The sequence below is a fragment of the Triturus cristatus genome, chromosome 4_2 (genome assembly GCF_964204655.1).
Source record: "Triturus cristatus chromosome 4_2, aTriCri1.1, whole genome shotgun sequence".
NCBI classification, from domain to species: domain Eukaryota; kingdom Metazoa; phylum Chordata; class Amphibia; order Caudata; family Salamandridae; genus Triturus; species Triturus cristatus.
The window spans coordinates 598,494,790-598,516,330 of NC_140586.1; the positions used below are offsets into that span (position 1 = coordinate 598,494,790).

The 21,541-nt window shown below is 43.1% G+C and overlaps 1 protein-coding gene across 2 annotated transcripts in view; it reads left to right on the forward strand.

The window, feature by feature from the left end:
- Positions 1-21,541, forward strand: part of ERICH3 (glutamate rich 3) — a 554,163-nt gene that overhangs the window by 349,085 nt on the left and 183,537 nt on the right. The window contains exon 12 of one of the 2 annotated variants that reach the window (XM_085602275.1): positions 2,434-2,868. The exons of the other annotated variant lie outside the window; for it this stretch is intronic. Coding sequence (XP_085458401.1) covers positions 2,434-2,868 — 435 coding nt within the window. The remainder of the gene's footprint in view (positions 1-2,433; positions 2,869-21,541) is intronic. 2 annotated transcript variants of the gene reach the window in all.

Here is a 21,541-nt window from a genome sequence, read left to right on the forward strand (position 1 = left end):
CCATAAGCCCTCTGCCAGAATTAGAGTTAATGGAGCACTCCCCCAAGCCTTCACCCTACATCAGGGAACTTGCCAGGAATTCCCCTATCTCCCATCCTGTTCCTACTCGCAATTGACAGCTTGATCCTGATGTTTAGTGAATCCCCTGAAAACCTAGGTATCTCCTTCAATAACACACCTTATAAAACAGCAGCATACGTTGACGATATTCTGATATTCACAGAATCTCCTCACCTTGTGATTACTGCATTTCTATCCAGTATTGACCACTTCTCCCAATTCTCAGGTTACTTGCTGAACAGGGACAAAACTGAGATTCTCTCCCTAAGGGCTTATTACGACTTTGGCGGTGCTCCTGGTGCACCGCCACCACTCTGTTTGTAGGAGGACCGCCACGGCCGTGATGCGCCCTCCCATCAGATTCAGAATTGAATCCAGGTCGGGTTGGCGGTGCGGTGCTGCACTGGTCTCATGCCGGTGGTATGTTAGGCTCACAGGAGAGCCTAACATGCAGACTGCTGCCATGAAAGTGCTGACTGCACATTCCTGCATGGTGTGGCATGCACCATGTCATGCATGCTACACTGTGCAGGAATGGGGGTGCAATTCCAGGTGAGCAGAACATGTGCCCCCCTGCATGCACCCCTAGGCCCAGGAGCATCAAGGGGCCCTGTTAGGGCCCCCTTAGTTGCCTCTCCATCACCCTTTTCATGGCTGGCTCATCGCCAGGAAATGGGCGGTGGACAGGCAACTCATAAAGTGGCTCGGCCCACATGCAGCCCAACACAGTCCAAGTCGTCCCATGGTGACCTATAGGAAAGGGCCTCGAGGGATTCCCCGCACAAGAGACTGGGCTGGAAGCTACTCCACCAACAAGTAATGGGAGGCACTGGGGCTTCAGAGGAAGACGTCCAAACATTCTCTCTGTCATCCCAGTCCTCACAAGGTTGTTCTTCACGGAGTCAAGACACCCCAAGAGAGAGATCTGCAGCAGACCTCCACTTATGCTCCTGATGCACCCAGCTTGAACGTTTGACACCATACACACCACCGCAAGAGCACGCAGGACTGCCCAACATTGTATGGGTGGATTCTAGGCCCACCTACTGCCTGTTGAAAAATCTGGACTACACCTGTGTTCCTGCCCAGAGTCATCTGGTTAAACCATGGATGCATGCAGGGGTGCCCAGTTGCTGCCAGTTGAACCTGTCCACTTGTACAGTGCTGTACTGCAGACTGCCTCTCGAGGCTGAGAGACTCAGTGGTGTCTAATTTGTTTTATTTATTCCCACTGGTTGGGCTTGTTTTCGTTGTTCATTAAAGATTGGGAGGAATGTAGTGTGCTGTTGTACTCGTTCCTGTTTTCTGACAAATAGCTGTTTTCCAAACACTCCCTGAGGGTTGGCCTTTACACCCACCCCACACCGATCCAACACAGGTGTCACTGCTGAGGTGACCCTTTCAATTAAAAGAAACTGGGCACTCGAGCCCGGGACCAGTTTTAGTACCATACCTCGCTGTCCTTGTGTCATCATTTATCCGCTTTGTGGACTTAGGGCCCAAAACACCGCAGTCTGTACCCATATATCAACACATTTGTCAGTGACATTTTCTTTGAATGTCTACTGTGCGATGATTAGGACATTAGTTTAATTTAATGTAAAAAACAGTACTTACAGAACAGATTAGCACTTACATTTTGTGATCTACATCGGCTAACATGTACATTGCAGATCAATTTAAATCTTATCGATTTTTTTATTCAGTTCCCTGCTTGGCTTTAATTTTGGTTTTTGATCATCTTGATCGTCTGTTCTTTGGGCTGTATATTTTTTAAGTACTGGAAGATCTTTGTCAATGCTTGATATGGCAGCATACACTGAGAGTGTGAGCATTCTCCAGTGTGGCCCCCATTATTTGGAACACTCTGCTGCTGTCATTGAGCCAACAGATTTCACTGGACCTTTAAATTAAACAATTTCCCATCTTTTGTCATTTTAAAAACACTAATATACTGTTATTTTATTGTGTGGCTGCGGTTTCAGGTAAAATGTATTCTTGCTAATATTTATTTGAAAACAATTCCCTACAAAATGAACTGATTGTGATACTATTTACTTGGGTTTCATAATGCCAGAAATATTTGTCTATAAAAGTTCATCAGTATTTTAAATACAGAAAATGTCTCTCTTCAAATTCATTATTACCTCTGACATGTATTTTTTTTAAAGCCTTTGATTTCTTTGAAGATTTAGGGCTGGCAATATTTCTAGAATGTTTTAATATATTGTGCCTCTCTCTTCAAGCTCATCATCTCCATTTCTTTTACCCCCTTCCCTGGGATATTTCCCCTCTGATGTTCAAAGTCAGAAGCTCTAATTTATTGAGTAGATAAACGTCTTTCTATAACAGTACTACTTTTACTGTTTGTAGATAGGAGAAGGGATTCATTGCTATCCTCTACCAGCACTCTCTATAACAGCACCAGCAGCAGAGAGGATTCAGATGTGGAAGAAAGAATTAAAGGCAGTGGACATGAAGGTGCCAAAAGGACTTCTTCAGGATTAAACAATGATGCAGAAACAGAAGACCAGATTCAGACAGAGGATTCAGCAGATGAAAACTCACCAAGAAGTGGAGCAGGTGCAATAAATGATGAAAAGGAAGTCATTGAATGCGCAGAGGACTCGACAAAGAAGGATGAGATTCTGAATGAAGAAAGACCATCAGGTGATGCTGACCATAACAGTGACCGTGTTAGATCTAGGATTGACAATAATGTGAAAGAGGAGGTAATGGTCCCAAGCGGGAAGCTAAATGAAGCACATAGTGTAAGCATGGAGAACTCAGCGGTTGAAGATGAAGGTGGTGAGTACAAGTTCTAAGGAAATCTTGTGACTTATGCATGGACGTTCTTGTTTCATGTTTTGGAATGCTGCTTGAAAGTGTTTTACTGTATCTTGCAAGAACATGCTGCATGTGAGCATGTAGTAATTCGGCAAATATTCCAAAATAAGAGTAATCTATATTCATGCTAGTGTGCCAAATGCCAACAGGTAAATTGCTTGCCATTCATATTATGTTTTTGTTGCTTAATAACAACTGGTAAACTTTCTTCATTGTAAGACTTTGGCTTTCTTGTTTATTCTCAATCACTGGTCACCATTACTCACTGGTTTTATAAATTACTACATTTTGAAAGTGCTGATTACTTTAATTACATTTCATTCTTCTATTGTTTATTGAAAACTCATTACAAAATATACTTGACTGCTGTAGTTGTCAAGGCCAAGTCATCAGTTCAGGACCTTCTTAAGCAAGATCGGCCTCTAGGACATTGTCCACTTGGCTCCTCAGAGGCGGAATACTTGTAATTGAATAGCAATTGAATTTATGTAGGACTTCATAGTCCTAACGAGGTGACAAAGCACTTTCTTTCAAGCGAATGATGAAGAATTAACTGAATATGGATATACAACATACTTTCTGTGTTGTCGTACCTGACACTGAGCAATGAATACAGGAGTTATGCACTCTTTGTATCAATCCAGAGTGTTTGGATGCAGGGGCATTTTCATTCTTCGACTTGAGGAAATAGGTTTCCAGTTCCAAGCCATATTGAAAAGAAGTGATGCTTTTGATGCTGCAAGAGATTTTAAAGTGGCTGCCACTATATCTCGAATTTACTGCCTAGATTATTATGTCACTTTCAAAAACTGTTCTTAATATGAAAGTTTCAGGTCTCAAGAATATGGTATATAACCACATCAGAGCTTAAGAGTACCTCAGTCTACAGCCTTTGAAGCAATATAACTCTATTATAGATTATTATCTATTTTTCACTGCTTTGTGAATACATTCTAGCAGATGGCATATCGTCATTTGCCATCTGTTTATTTAGGATCCTATATTTCTCTTTCATTTCTGTAGAACTACAGACCCTAGAGCCAGTGAAACGTTGTATTACTTCATTTTAGCTCTCCTCTGACTACAGGACTGTGTTTGAGAATCAGTCATGAAAGTTCCATACGTATTCATACAGTGTGGGATGGGAGAGGAACAGAACTCTCTTGCATTAGCTCTTCTAGCCTCAAAATGGTTTGAAGATGAGAGAGTTCATTGTTGAAAATACTTCTGAGATGACTTTCAGCATTTTATGGCTGACTATAGACCTTTAGTTCTCTTTAACCAACCTTTATATTTGGCCTTTCAGCTACAGGTTTAAACTGTACATTCCATCACACAATTGTCTTTAGGAAAGGTTTTAGGCCTGGATATTGTCAAAGTGTCCATTGCAATGCTAGTAAGAACTTTAACAAGACTAAAAGCCAAACTCATGTGATGACACACAACAAATTAGCAAACCGCATTTTCTCTAAGCTATCTTTTCAGAGCGTAAGTACCAGGTGTGGCCAGATCAGGTGAGAGCGGTGGGGCAGTGGGACGGGGTGAGGTGGGGAGTTGACAGACGACGGAACAGGGAAAATAAAATAAAGAAATTAATAAAACCACTTACCTTGCGCTCGCTGCATTGCCGACTTGGCGATGCAGCAAGTACAAGGTAAGGGGTTATTTATTTATTTTTAAATTTAATTTTCCCTATTCCGTCGTCTGTCGAATTCCCACCTGCCCCGCACCACCACGCCACCGCTCTCACCTGAACTGGCTATGCCTGGTAAGGACCGCTCATGAGCAGAAAGAAGGCGATCTACCTTCCTCTAGCTGACAAGCTTCATCTATTGCTTTACTTTCTTTACCGATCTTCTGCGCACTCAAGATTGAATATGTGGTCTGCATCTTCCTTATAGTCGCTTCAGCTGCCCATGACTCACTAAAGTAAAATGTAGATCAGAAAAATAGTACTCTATGATCACTCAGGTGACTGAAGGTCCAGAGTTCATATCACATCTTATCAACATTTCAGGGAAAACTAGAGGTGGCCATCTGGATGCAGCTATAAAATGTGCATAACACTGAGAATGAAAGACGTCTGAAGAATCCAACACACTATACAATGTCATAGCATTTTGGAAACAAGAAACAGCCTTTATCATACAGTCTTTGCTATGCAATGCCTTTACCATGTATCCTAACCTCACATGTCCACGCACATGTCTTTACCATACATGCCTTTAACATGCAAGGTAAGTATACTTAAGGTAAGGATGATTAAAGAGATTGTTTTTCACAGCCACAAGCATTCTGTAGCTGCTTTTTCCACTCATCTAAAATGCAAGTCGGACAAAGTGTGTATCCAGAACTGCAACTTAGTCAGAAGAGTGGGCTGTCTTGCTCTGTCCCTACAGTTGTGGAAGGAGATCCTAAGAATGAGGTCCCTTTTAATTCAGAAGATGTTCTCATTATCAAATTATAGGAGTTTTCTCAAATACATAGGTTTCCAGATAAATTGTAAGAATGATCTTATAAAGTTCGAAAGTGCACTTCCCAGAAATTCTATGAAATATTAAAATTGTCTCTCAATACTGGTGGGCAAGTGTCAGTCTTTATTTTCCTGTAAACAGATCAATCTGCTCTGATAACTATCGGAGTTCATCTCCAAATGTAAACTTTCTACCAACAAAAATGGCTGAAAGTGCCAGTAATTGATTTAATGAATTAATTTTCACTCACTCAGAGAGACTTTTGTTAATGTAGCCACAACGTTCTGGGGTGTAAACTTTGCTTAAAAGCTTTCACAACCCTGGATCTTTTGTCCAAAGACATTAAGCCAGATTGGCCTCTATTACTTGGGTGGTACTTTTTGCTACATTGACAGCCTAACATACTGTAAGTAAAATGCAGAGCCAATACACTATTCTTTGTATTCCTTTTTTGCACATAATTATTACCTTTAATTACTGTCTCTTGATACTAATGCTTTGTAGTTTGCAAATTGTTGTTAAGTCATAATATGATTCTGTAAAGTGTTCCCAGTTCTTGTGACTAGGGTTTGATCATTAGTAAGCATGAGCACTACAATACTTTGAACCTCTTCTCTTGCTGTATTGGGTCTTGACTTCTACAACAACTTTGTATGTAATTCATACAAAGGTACAAAATGCACGGTTGTGCTGACATAGCTGAGCCTCGGAAACCTTTCCTTGAATGCTGCACTATAAAGAAACGCTGGAACAAAGCATAGCCTGAAAATAGTTGGTCAACCATCTTTGTACATTCATCCTAGCACAAGGTAACTTAATGTCCCTTTGCCTAATGCATCAAATTGGATCTTGACGTCTGGTAAGAAGGTTGTTTCCTACAGTCTACTTGAATAACAGAAAAACCCCACTCATTTCTAAGACGCCAGTGTACTGAATCCATAGAAGTAGGGCACATGGAATAAAAGGGTAAAACGTTGGTGAGGCTCTAAAACATTCTCATAATTCCAGAGGAAATCAAATATGGAAATTAAGAAATGGCTAGAAAATATGCAGCACTCCTAAAAGGGTGAAACAAATATAGAGAATTCAACACAATATGCCCCAACATTGCAATGTTTTCTTTAGCACACATCTGTCCCTCCTTTAGACTATTTTTGGCCAATGCTGAAGCATAAACAGTGGCCAGTACAAAAAGCAACTGCCTAATAAATTTCTAGTTATTTTGATTTACTAGCTGGCCTAGTATGTCACTCATACCCAATATAAATCATTCATTGGCCCTACCACAGTGTTTCAACACATTATAAAATGTAAGGAATTTCATAGGTTTATCAAATCATGCAAGCACTGAGAAAAAAAATACATAGAATACTAAACATATGGTGGTGGTTTCTTCTGCAGTGTTTCTTTCTATTTTCAGACTATGAAGAGCGTTCTTTTATTAACGCTCTTTTTTGTGACATTCTAGAGAACCCCCTAAGTTTGGCATAGTTCTCTTACTTCACTTTTTCTGAAAGACACATTTTTTATCAAAGAATGTGTACTTGCAAGTCTCTCATATGTCCACATTCTTATATGAAAGGGTAATCAAAGAGGAGTATGAGAAGTGAGAGCTCGCTCACATTCCTATATCAATGTCACCTAACAAAAGAGGAGTGAGCAAGCTACCAAGTTCATTAGAGAGGTGCCTCACACAGAGTGTGAAGAAAACACCTTTATGCGCTCTGGAGGCGTCAGTATAGGTATGGGCAAAGCGATCCCCCTTGACTAATCGGTGACTACAGAGCTCGACCCCCCACCCGAGCATCCTTGTAGTAAGAGACTACTGATCGACAAAAACTCAAATGGAGTAACACAGAAATCCATAAGTAACACACTGTAATACTATCACATGACTTAGCACTTACACAATTCTGGTCCTGAGGAAAGCCATACGGACCCCCAGGGGCAACATAGACATTATGGCTGAAACATTTAGACCTATATCAAGGATGTAAGAGGTCATTACTTCCTCTCCACACATCCACCACTGCTTTTAATCTTTGTCCAACAATACCATTATTAAAAAAATACACCACATTGGTGGGTAATCTTGAAAACAATGTTAATTCACCTTCTTTTCTAATTCAAGATAAAAACACCCCCTTACAAAATCCCAGTTCTGCTGTAATCAGCCATCAAAGCACATCCTTGGCATGCCAGGTGTCTGGGGTGGGACACCAATGATGAAGTATGCCGCAAACTAGCTTGGTGGGTGAGGGGCCCTTTAAAAAAACCTAAAGGCATTATTTTCACACTCTATGTGAGAGACATCTCTAAGGAACTTGGTAGCTTGCTCCTCTTCTTTTGTATTGTGATTTTGTCACATTCCTGTATGTCCTTGTATGAGAGGCAGTGTAGGATAAAATACCTCTTTACTTCCACATTTTTCAGGACACGCTGTTATCAGATTCAGTATTCCAAGTTTGTTGTTTGATATCCTCTGGTATTCTAGTCTGTATCTGTCTGTCTCCCGTTAATTACTTCATTGAACAACTTTAAAGAATCGTAGAATAGATCTGTAACATTGTATCCTTTTCAATAGCAACCCTCATCTTTACTTTGGTTTCTTTTTAACGATGGGATTATCTGGCTGTGATGCAGTGGTGGTAGTGTAGGTCTTTGAAATCGACTTCTAGTGATTGCTTTTTACGATTTGACTGTGTAATCAATCAATATAACTTTATTTGATCATTAGAAAATGATCATAAAAGAAAAATTACACACAGAATAAAATCAACAAGTAGCATTTAAAAAATCACAAGTTCTAAAGTACACCTGCAAAAAGTAATTTGTACTGACATTAAATAATAAAACTCATAATAGTGCATTAAAAAATGAAAAACTATCATATAGATAAAGTGCTACATTTGCGGATAGCGGATTCCAGAAAGCAGCCTACATAGAAACAGACAAAAGGGCTTTCCAACATTCATAAAAAAGTACGAGGCAGGCCTGTACTGTCTAAAACCATAAAATGTAGGAACAGGTTTTAAGTATTTTTTAGATAAAAGCGCATAGTGTTTACACAAAAAGCCAAAATGTTCCAAGGTTTGCGCACCAGACTCATCACATGCACACATAAGAATAGACTCTTTATCATACTACCCTAGTGGGAAACAGAGAAATGATGTAATTGTTCCTAGTTGAAATTTGGCTAGGAGAGCTCTTTCCCAGAAGCTGGAGACCCACGTCAGATAAGGTACCAAATGAGAACCATAACATAGTCAAGCAACATCGGTTTCTTTAGTTCCTCATGTTCTCTGCAGACCACATTAAGTTCCGTAATTAGCACTTAAACTTTACGGATGTCTTCTTTTACAAAGGAGAAAGGGGAGGAAAATCATTCCATCCCAAGGCTTTGGAAGTGATTTTCACATACTTTAGCCATGGTATGGACATGTCCTTTTCACAATTCAAGCAGTCTAAGATAATCTTCCTGTTAATAGATGTATGGCTGTTAGTCCAAGCAGACACCCATAGCATTAACGGGCAGCCTTGTTTAGGTCCAAAACATAGTCTAGCCCCAGTTCCACATAAATGAAGAAATAAGGTGTAGAGGGAGAGAGGTCAAGCAACCATCCGTGGAATCTGTTCTCCACCTAGACTTTAGTATTGTCTTGATATCCCTAAATAACAGAGCCATATGTCAAAACTGGTAGGCATTTCTGCTTATATACCTCAAGAAGTGGCTTAATTGGTCTACTGCCTACATGTTGGGCAAAATCAAATAGGGCTCCATGGAGTTATTAAAACACGCACAACGGTTTGCTATACAAGTGAGCCAGGAACTTTTACAATCAAACTGGATTCCAAAATAGGGAATGTTAGCAACCTCCTCAGTGCGTCTGCCCTTTACCTGAAATGGGCCTAACCGATAATTCAAGTTATCTTTATAGACAATAAAACTGTTAATTAGTGCCCTTAATCCATTTGAAGTATGAGGGATCAGGACAGCATCGTCCATATGCAGCACTGCCGGTACTGGAATCTTGTTGATCATGGGAAGATCCTTACAGGTAATCTGCAGGCTTGCATTCAGACCATTTATTTAAATCTTAAAGTCACTGCCAGAAGTCTTGTTTTCAAAGTATTCGTTGATTGTCTCAAATACCCAGGAATCAAAATTCCCCATCAGGCATGCGCACAACCCAATGATGGTCCATCCCCATCCTTGGACTCTAGACCTGCTTTGTTATATTCAGATAATGTGTTTGTACTGTTCCCATCTGTCAGGATTGTTTGTGGATGCTTGTGTTAAAGACCACGCCTCAAGCAACTAGTGCTTGTGGTACTCACCCAGAAAATACATTGCTGGGGACGTTCTTCTAGAGAACAGAGCTCCATGCTTCAACCACTTACTCTGAAATCCAGAAAGTCCCCTATTTCATGCAGTCATGAAACCTCATTTACCCAACAGTTAGATATCCGCTTGCCTGAATCACATACTCCCATTGAATGCAATCTGATACAGATTATGTCAGGATCGTGCCCTCTACTTAGAAACATGCTCCAGAGCACCCTAATCACTCGGGTGATCTGTCAAATGTGGCACAATTTAGGGGCAAATATAAAAAACAGAAGCATTCTACAGTTTTATTTTTAATCAAACTCACTTAATACATTCCACTCTTTCCAACCAAATATTTCACAATTATTACATGGCATGCTACGCAAGTGCCTTTCAATGTGGCAGTCAGTTAGTTTCAGATACAACATGTGGTTTGCATCAGTGCACCTTCCCATGCATACAGAGCTTCATTTATGGTTCATTCTGATGTACGTTTATCCACGTGTAGGTGGTGCCGACCTTCCATCATAGAAACATGTCAAGAATGTCTACTTTTTAAACTGAATTCTGCATATAGCTTTGCACTAGCATACATTCTTTGTCACCAACATATTGTTTTCACAGATGCAGCATAACGTGTGTAGAACTAGACTATTCTGTGCACTGTTTCTAATGACAGTAGATGTAACTTTTCATTTGTTTTATAGTCATATTTACAAACAGCATTACTCCTGGAATTCTAATCTGGTGCTATTATAAAGACAATGGGCCCGATTCACAGAACTAACTTAAGACAACATCCTAAACTTACTACCATTTTGGTATTCACAGAAGGCACTTACTCATTTTGGTATTCACAGAAGGCACCTACTCATTTCGGTATTCACAGAAGTTAGGAGTCCTAACTTTAGGACTCCTAAATGCCTTCTGTGAATACCGAAAATGTCTTAAAATTAGGATTTTTCTTAGTTTAGTAGTAGTAAAGTTAGGACTCCTAAATGCCTTTTGTGAATACCGAAAAATGTCTTAAAGTTAGGATCTTTCTCAGTTTAGGAGTAGTAAGGTTAGGACTCCTAACTTTAGGACTCCTAAAAACCTTCTGTGAATACCGAAAGTCTTAAAGTTATGATTTTTCTCAGTTTAGGAGTAGTAAAGTTAGGACTCCTAACTTTACTACTCCTAAACTGAGAAAAATCCTAACTTTAAGACTTTCGGTATTAACAGAAGGCATTTAGGAGTCCTAAAGTTAGGACTCCTAACTTCTGCGAATACCGAAATGAGTAAGTGCCTTCTGTGAATAGCAAAATGAGTAAGTGCCTTCTGTGAATACCAAAATGGTAGTAAGTTTAGGATTTTGTCTTAAGTTAGTTCTGTGAATCAGGCCCTATGTATAGATTGTGTTTGTTGTTGTGACACATACCGTCTCCTTAAAAGACTGTCCTTCACATTAAGGGCCTTATGTAGGTAGCCTAACATTTACCACTTCATAAATACCGAATTTTACCGATTCGGTATTTATGAAGTGGTAAATGCTATGTAGGTAATCAGTCGGTAAAAATTACCGATTCGGAATTGGTCGGTAATTAAGAATCGGTATTTACCGATTTGGTAATGGTAACTGGCTTCCCATTGATTCCTATGGGCCAGGAGGCCCATAGGAATCAATGGGAAGCCAGTTACCATTACCGAATCGGTAAATACCGATTCGGTAATGGGGGGAGCACAATCAAGGGTGGCAGGGTGTCACAGTGACACCCTGTTGCACCCCTGATTCCTGCATGTGTGCACATGTGGCACACATACATGCCCTAAGGGCATGTATGTCTGCCACATTGCACACTTCTAAGGGCCAAATAATGCTTTTTCTAAGACATTCGTCATTTACCACCAACTTTTAGTTGGTGGTAAATAACGAATCCACACTACACCCACACACTCCCCCTACATCTCATTTCAGGATTCGGTATTTACCGAATCGGTAAAATTACCGATTCGGTAAATTACCGAATCCTGAAATGTCCCCCCTACATACCAAAAGCCTGAATACCGGTCGGTAACGTGATTTTTACCGAAAATCGGCCGTTACCGACCGGTATTGGGCTTCCTACATATGGCCCCACATGTGGTAATGGGACAACAGGTGGGCTAGCTACTGTGGCTGCTAATTTATACCTTCCCTGGCAATTCAATAATATATTGATGCCTTCTTACACATTTCTTAAAGTCGTTTAATCCTTCTTTATTTGGGTCTGAACATTTGTGAGGGAATGAACAAATGCAGTGGATGCCACTAACTGTGTGGTGTGTTGATGGACACATGACTTTTGGTGCTATATCAACCTCTTAATGTAAGTAAGATGAAGGTGTTATTGTTAATGTTCAGGTAGAAATGCAATATACTGCCCCAATAGTGCTACAGCTTTCACCCACTTACTGTAAATGTGAAAAATAATGTTTTCGCACATTTCTATGATGCGGCAAATAGACTCACTTGTTGCTTGTGAGGTTTGTAAAGCATTGCTTGGGTACTACAATCACTCTAACTACTTTATTTGCCCAATTAATTTTTTGTGGAAGAAAATGTTACATAACTCCAAACTTATCCAATGCCAAAAGGTTCAAGCTTCAGCCAGCAGCACTTTCCATCAATACCCAATACCTCCTTACCTACCTTTTTTTTGGCGTGATGTCTGGTTGCCTTTTTATCTTGATGTACTTATCCAGCACCAACACTTGCGAATTGAGATTCCATGTGAGGTCACTTCCCACCTCTGTTAACTGGGACTCTCTATGTTCATTATGAATACATAGTGTTTCAATGAATGCTGTTCGGTCTAAATATTGTAATGATAGACAGTAATTCCCAGTGTTCCAAAAAGGTTTCTTCTCCAACCACTTGCACAAAAGCGTGTATTCAATATTGAGTTATTTTCCTAAATTGCGCTGAACCTTATCCAGCATTACTCTGTGGTCACTAAGGAAGTGAATATGTGAATTTAATCCCCCACAGCTTTGGTTGATTTGTTGTGCTTGTTAAGTTTTTGATTCTGTGCCACATGGGGAAGAGTGCATCTTCTTTAAGACATCACCATAGCTATTCACTGTCACAACAAACAAGCTGTGCTGTTTACAAGCTAGGCAAGTGCCATTCTATAAGTGTCTGCTCTTCCCATGGGTGTTTTACTTTGTCAGTTGACTTAGTGAGTGATGGTAAATATTAGGTGGATTATTATAGAAGCAAATTAAAGATCCCTAATGGGCAAGCTCGGCTCTTGTTGACTTTTTCTGTGTGCCTCTTTTAGACCTGGTTTATTCACTGCAGTTTAGAGATAAATATTATTGTGCCATGAGTTTGATTACCTGAGAATAGTCAGCATTTTCTTTCTAATTGCTTTTCTCTGAGGATAATAGCAATTTCAGGACTTTGTCTTTGTGTAGCTTGCAAAGTGCAGTTGAGCTACGAAAGATATCAAAAACTCGCTCTTCAGGACAGCTTCCTGGTAGAGCAGGGTAAGAGATAATTCTGAAACTCATTTATTTAAAATAAGTCGCAAACAATAGTCCTGTAACATAGCATCCTAACCAAGGCCCGTAAGATTGAATTGTATGGTAGATTGATTTTTTTGCGTCATCTGCTCCAGAGCTTTTAGGATACATTTTACAATAAACTTCTGGCTACCATAATCCCCTTTATATCTGTGATTCTTTTTCCTGTGGTTCACTTTTTCAATGCCTTTACTTTATGTCTGAAGCAGGACTAATAATTATTCACTGCTATGGTTTGTTTGACAACCAGAAGTCTCTCATTCTTGGTGCACACACCCCTGAAGATTTTTATTAGCTTGTTGAAACATGTGCTTCAATTCCTGTTATAGGCCCTCTATGAGAAGTTGAGTTGTTCTTAAGTATGATTTTAAGATTTAATATAGTTCCTGCCTTTTGGATCCTGGAGTAATGAGTCGACGTTCTTCTCTTGCTTCTGTTTTCATGATGTTAAGGTAATGTCTTTATTAACTTCTCTCCTTATCTAATGCTTTCTGCTAGAGTGCTTCAAAGGTCAAAATCTCCTTCTCTCAAAGGACCATTTTCCAAATCATTTTTATATTTCTCCAACTCACTTAGATTAGATAAAACACATTTAATGTTAATCCTTTTTTGGATTTTCTCAACTTACTTTATAGCATAACTTTTGAAAGCTTGCCAAATGACCACTTTTGAAGGTGAACCTTCATTGATATTAAATTGCTCTAATAATTGGAAGCTATTAACTCTGTCAAATAGCATTCCTTAGAACCTATGCTTAAACATTTCTTTTGCACTATGACATCTAGGATTACTTCAAAGTGATCTGGAAAACTTCCTGAGAATATTCTTTTTCCCCAATATAAGATTTATAAAGACAGAAAGAATGTACCCTTGACTAGCTCAGTTGTTGTTGTTTATTTGATGTATATATATGTTTCAAATAAACAACAACAGAGCTAGTCAAGTATACATTCTTTTTGTCAAATAAACAATAACAGGGAGGTGGCACAGTCATGTCTACTTCATTCCTAAACAGCTCTGAATTAAAACCTGTGTTTATCTGTTATTTACCCCTTTCACATTAGCTGTAACAAACATATTCTTATTTTTTTTATTGCAAACTAACTTTCACTGTCCTTTCCCATTGTCTTGTTTTCCTCTCCTCCCGGCTCCTCCCTTTAGTAGTCTTCCCTTTTACTCATTGACAGTGTTGCAAAGCGCCGTAATTCTGCAGCAGACTGAGGCCCTGCAGGTGGGGTTGTGGGGTAAAAGTGAAATTAAAATCTCTTTGTTGGGTTGGGGAATAGATGAGAAGAATCCCCAAAAGTTACTTAGTGTTCTTAGTGTTCTTTTCAACAGCATAGTTAGTTCCAGAATGTTCTGTCTCTTTATCGTACCCCTTTTGATAGAACCTACATTATATAGTTATGTCCTTTTCTTGCTTCTGCTCCAATCTTCAAGATATCTGGGGTCATAATATGGTAAGGATACACTGTCCTTTTTTATGCCATGGCGGACCTTTGACTATGTGTAGTGGGTAAAAACAGGGCCAGTGTATCTTATTACAGAGAATGTGCTGTCCAGAGTGCAACTGTGAACTCACCCTGTCCTAGGGGCAGTGCATTAGTAAAAGGCAGACTGGGCGATTGGAGCAGCTGGTCCATCTTTCTCAGTGTACGCTACAGAGACAGAGAACCCCCTGCAGGTGGGTGAAGTGAGTGACTGCACTCATCTGTAGAGGGATGTCCGTAAAGGATCCATGGGGTCCCCATATCTACCTCTAGAGGGGTGATCTTGGGGTGGGGGGCACACAACCAGTGCACCTCCTGATGGCCTCTTTGTTTTTGCGGCTGTATCCATTATGTGGCGCAGGTGAAAAGGAAACGTCTTTCCCTCATTAGCATGAGGGAAAACCCCATTAGGAAAGTGCTTGTGTTACAGGTGTGCTGGCACTATCTGTTTTACGGATGGGGCAACACAAGAGTCTGCATTCACATTTGTAATACCAAAATGCCACAGGGGCGTGGAAAGGGGACGTATATACTTATTGTGCCCCCTGAGCACTTTATGCATTATGGCCCTTTTACTGAATTCTCACAGGCCATGTTTAATGCCCATTTGATGCTGGAAATACATTCCTGAAAGTAATCTGTTCTTGCATTAAACTTGCGTTAGACTCTTTAGGCAGTGAAGCTTCGCAATTGGGAAGGAGTCCTTTAGACTTTTTTTTAGCAATACAAAAATATGTGAGAGGACACTACAGTATCTGAGAGTGGAGATATAGCCCCTTTTGTGGACTCCCTTTGGATGCCTTATTTTCTGGTGTCTTCATCATCTTCTCTTTCATCCATTTATAAAATCCTCTGGTTAGGTGATTCTATTCTTTACTTACATGTAACTTGATGGGGTTTACATCACATTTGCTTCTTCCTTCAAGGGTGTGATGTTAGTTCTTTGAAATCTATCAAGGTGGAATTTAATAAAAGAAACCTCATTTTTTTAACTCTTTTTATTGAAAAAGTGGCATGTTAAATATCAGAGACACAACATATCACATGTAATAATAGGCACACATTGTGTTGGCACATCAAAAAGCTTTTCTCCCCTATGCAGCATAGGTGATAACAGGAAGAGCATGTCATTCAACATTAATAGCCTCCTCCCCCGACCCCCTGGTGGTTCTCATATCTCCCCCCAGAAAGTGTTCCAAGGCCCCCAAATTTGCGACCACTTTTTCGGGCAGCCCCTGTAGACATAAATAGGTATCTCAGTCACCATGCACCAGTCCATGTCCTTGGACCAGTCCGCAATGTTCGGTGAGGCCGGAGCCTTCCACAATCGTGCGATATTCCACTTTGCTTCCATGAAGCCCAATGTGACCCAGGTCCTCTCTCTGGCTGTAAGATCAGTGGGGTCCCATATGTTCAACAAAATCAATTTGATATTACACCGCCTCATTACTTCCTCCATCATTGATACCACCCCCTCCCAGAATTTCTGAATTGTGTCGCATTCCCAAAGTGTATGGATGAAGGTGCCCTCTTGGTCGCACTGCCGTGTACACCCACTGCTTTGGGCATACCCCATATGAACCAATGAGGGTCCAGACAGGTACGTCCTGTGGAGGATTTTTAGCTGAACCAGTCGGAGTCTGGAGGAGATGGCAACCTCACGGGGGGAAGCCACCGCGGTTCGCCATTCCTCATCCTCCAAGCCGGCAACGGCGTGGTCCCACTTAACTCTGAGTCGTGTTAGGGGATCGGTCATATTATTAATAAGCTTCTTGTATATGAGGGATATGGCCTTTTCTGGCAGATCTCCATCTAAAATCCAGTCTTCCAGAGGAGAGGAATCCGGGAGGGCCGTACCCCTAGGGAGTGCTGATAGTAGTGCATGCCTAATTTGAAAATACCAGAACTGCTCGGAACTGGCCATTTCATACTCTTGGTTTAATTGAGAAAACGATATGACGTTCCCGGATCTCCAGAGGTCTCCAATTCTAGAGATACCAATGGTATCCCATTTGTCGAACCCCAAAGAGCGTGACAGCCGACCCAGCTGGTTACAGTGCCAAAGTAGCGTGGCCTGTGTAAGCTTACCCTCCCAACCCAGGCTTTTAGTGACTTCTTTCCATATGTGCACAGCTTGTTTGGTCGAACCAGTCAAGACGTTTTTCTGAGATTTTGTATATAGTGCACCCACAAACCCACCCCCGGGGAGGAGCCATCGATCAATCCGAAATGCCGGGTCATCATGTCGCCTGTAGGTGCATTGGTTAATGGCAGCAAGCTGCGAGGCCCAGTAGTATCTTTTCATGTCTGGGAGCCTGATGCCACTATCGAACCATCCCAGTGTGAGCTTGTGCGTGGCTATGTGGGGTGGTTTACCCTCCCATACCAAGCCTCGCACTGTGCCCTCCAACTCCTTAAAGTAGGATGCCGTGACCGGATGGGGTGTGTTTCGTAACACGTACAGAAGGCGGGGGAGGGACATCATCTTGAATAGGGCTGCTCGTCCGAGGAGGGTCAGGGGGAGCGATTTCCAGTGTTGGAAGTCAGATTTGAGGCGCTCTAGTGGTGGCCGAAGGTTAGTGTCATGAAACCGCGTTAGGTCTTTAGATACCCAGATACCCAGATATTTGAAGCCCTCAACAGCCTCCGTTAACTGGCAACCCCGGGGAAGTCGAGGTCTCTGCCCACTAAGGACATAGAAGACCGATTTTGACCAGTTGATCCTATGGCCTGCGAACCTGCAGATGCTGTGAAAATTATCCATCACCACATTAAGGGACTTCGCTGGGGAGGCGAGATAAAGCAGGATATCATCTGCATACAATGATATACGGTCCTCCCATCCATGTGCCTAGTTAAGGCCTCAAATAGCGGGGTCCTGGCGGATCCAAGCTGTGAGAGGTTTCAAGGCCAAAGCAAAAAGGAGCGGTGACAGGGGGCAACCTTGCCTGGTGCCCCGACCGAGAGAGAAGACAGGGACTTTTGGTTGTTTACTACCACTTGCACCAACGGTTGACAATAAAATAAACGCACCCAGTTAATAAATTCCTGACCAACTCCCAGTTGCGTAGCACCGCGAACATATATGGCCATTCTATGGTGTCAAAGGCCAAAGCAGCGTCCAGGGATGCCACCACTGTATCTTCTCTGATCGTATCTGCTCTGCAGAGCACTGCGTGCAGTCTGAGGAGGTTAAAAAACGTATTTCTTGCGGGCATGAACCCAGATTGATCCGGGTGAATCAAATTGGGAAGAACTGATAGCAAGCGAGTGGCAAGGACTTTGGCAAGGATCTTAGCCTCGCAATTAAGGAGCGAGGTGGGCCTATACGAGGAACACTGACCAGCGGGTTTACCCGCTTTGTGGATAACAATGATGTTGGCTAGTCTATGGTCTTCAGAAAGAATTCCTAACTCTTTACTTTCTTTAAACACGGCCGTGACATAGGGGGCGATCATGACCGCCGTCAGCTTAAATAATTCTATGGGCATCCCGTTAGGGCCCGACACTCCCCCCCCCCCCCCCGGCAGGTCGTGGATGGCCCTCTCCACTTCGGTCACTGTAATGTCCCGGTCTAAGTCAAGACTCTCCTCCTCTGTGACCACCGGCATGTGTATATCACATAAGAGGGAAGAGTACAGGGAGTGGTAGTATCTACCAAATGCATCCGCTATGTCTTGCGGAGCTGTGGTCTGGGAATGCGAATCGGTGGCAATTTCAGCCACTACGCGCTGTGCCCCATCTCTGCGGTCTAGCCAGGCCAACAATTTGACTGCTTTGTCGCCTACATAATGAATCCTGCTAAGGGTAGCCCGGTATTGTGCCTTAGCCGCATCCGTGGCCAGGTCAGAGAGTTCCTTGGTTTTAATGCGAAGCTGTTGATGCACTTCTTCCGAGTCTTGCGATCTGACTGTGCGTTCCAGTTCTAGGACCTCACTCTCGATACGCGTCACGGCGGCCACCTTCTCCTTGCATTGCCCTGAATTTTGCCCCAGGACCACCCCTCGAACAACAGTCTTATAGGCCTCCCAAAGCGAAACGGATGAGCTGACTGACCCCAGGTTTTCTTGGAAATACAGGTCTGTTTCAGTCAGAACCTTATCCCTGATGGGAGGGGTCATGAGATACCACGAGTTGATCGGTGCCATGCGGCCAACCGAGTGCTCCCCCACCTCAATTCTACACAATATGGGGGAGTGATCTGATATGCCCCTGGCCAAGTGTCGTTTTTCTTTTACGGTAAAAAGATGATGTGTAAGAGTAAGCACATAGTCAATGCGTGACATGGTGCCATGGGGACCCGATAAATGTGGCTATTGGAGTTCCTCTGGGTGCAGGCACCTCCAGACATCCGCCAGTCCCAATGCACCCAAGAAGCTATGGATCCGTTTACACGAGAGTAGCAGGTCTTTCTGGGGTCAGCGATCCAGGGAGTTCGAGACAATAGAGTTAAAATCCCCACCAATCAGTAAATGCCCGTCGGGAAGGCCCAGGAGAAGGTCGCCGAGATCAATAAAGGCTTGCGTGTGGAGGCCCAGTGGAATGTATACTGAGACCAAGTTAAGGATGGCTCCCTCGCAGGTTCCGGACAGCAGTACAAATCTACCCAGTGGGTCCTCGCGGACCGTGTTAATCGTTAAGGGGAAAGATTTGCGAACAAGGATGCCCACTCCTCGGGAGCCTGAACCAAAAGCGGAATGGGCCACCATCTGAAAACCCCATCATGACAGGGCCTTACAACCGTTGCCCAACAAGTGGGTCTCCTGCAGAAACACGACGTCCGGTAAGTGTCGTTTCAGGAATTGGAGAACCACCCCTCTCTTATTCTGTCCCCCAACCCATTCACATTCTATGAGAGCAAAGTAAGTTTCTGTCTACTCAAAGTACCCATCAGTCAGAAGTAGAGACGTAAGATACTCCGGGGAGGGACGATCCAGGGGGAGTACACGTATGAATTTCCCTACACTGCTGAATTTTATGGTTAATAAGAGTGTTGCTAACACCATGCCTACTGCGGTTGATATCTGAATACGAGAATACAAATCATGCCTGAACAACAACAATGCCCAAACCAAAACACAAAAACAAACCCCTCCCACCCAACCCGCAGACCCAATGCGCATCCCCCAAACCCCCCCCTGCCTCCCTGCTCGTCAGTATCAAAACTTCCTGTCCCCCAAACTAGCAGAGTGCCTTTCACCCACCCTTCAAAAAACTTACGGGTTCGTGCAGCCCAACCAAGTACACAACACTAGGAATTTTACTGTTCCGATATTTACATCTACAGCCTAATGGGCTTGCACTAAAAACATCGATAAAGGCCTAATATATACCCACAGTCACTCACATATGTGGCAAAGGAACTGGCAAAGGACAAGGAATACTGATCAGCAAGCAATCCAAGGCAGTCCAGCGCAGTACAGCAAACGTCTGAGGCCGGTGTCGGAGCCGACCCCATCCCACAGCCCTCAGTCTACTTAGAATCAGTCAAACCACCCAAAGGAAAGGCATACAAACAAATTATTCGGCTCCACCTGCCGCCTCGTCACAGTCAGGAAGTGGGGAGCCACCACCTGCGGCCCGGGCATCTCCACCCATCCTCACGCCTCGGGCCCGACAAGTGTGGCGGCCCGCCGTTCGCCATCCTTCCAGCCAGTCCCAGGTCTCCTCCGGGCTGGTGAAGAACCAGGATTTCCCCTCCGATTCCACCCTCAACTTGGCCGGAAACATCATGGCATATTTCAGTTCCTTGTCTCGGAGCGCTCTCTTTACTTCCAGGAAGCTACATCGCTGTCTCTGCACCTTGAGGGTGAAGTCTGGGAAGAAAGTGATGTGACTCTTTTGGTATTCCACTGGCGGGGCGGACCGTGCACACTGTAGGATGACATCCCTATCGCGGAAGTTGAAGATTCTAGCAAGAAGCGGCCTTGGGGGGGCCCCGGGTCGTGGTGCCCCCCCGGCACCCGATGTGCCCGCTCCACTGAAAAGAAATTGGAGAGTCCCATGGGCTTGAGATAGGTAGTGATCAGCTCTTCCATGAAAAGGTCTACCGAAGGCCCCTCCGCTCGTTCAGGTACTCCAATTATACGGACGTTGTTCCGTCTGGAGCGCCCTTCATAGTCATCTAGCTGCACTTCCAGTTTCGTAGCGTGTGTTTGTAGCTCCTCCATCTTTTTCTGCAGTTCAGACGTGTCCTCCACCAGGGAGGATGCCATGATTTCGACGTCTTTTAATCACGAGTTCATTGAGCGCATGTCCTCTCTGATGAAGGACACCTCGGTGGACACTGAGTCAATGCGCGACTCCAGTGATGTGCAGACGGTGGTGATGGCCTCAAGGATATCATACAGCGTTGCTTCCTTCTGCTTCCCACCGGGTTCAGATTTGTCGGCCGCGTTTGACCCCCCTTTGGGGCTTGCGCCGGGGCCTCCATCCCATGCATACTTCATCAGTTTAGTCTGGAGGGCTGTCCGCGAGCCGCGTCCTCCTACCATGACTTATGCAAAACCCTCCGAGGGGGCTTACTTACGGTAGATGTACGGCACCGCGTGTGGTAGTCAGCATCAGAACTTCAGAGTCCACCTCTCCATGCTATGCAGACTGACAATTTTCCGAAGTGCGGGCCTCTGAGGCCTCACGTCCAGAAACGCTTTCACCACCAAGGCGGAAGCAAGCGGGTATCACCTCTACGCAGATATCCGTAAAGGGTCGCAGCAGTGTCCTGATCAGTGAGCTTCCTGCCTGATGAACAGCGGGTCGAAGACCAGCCCCAAGTCTCACCTATCCATACGGAG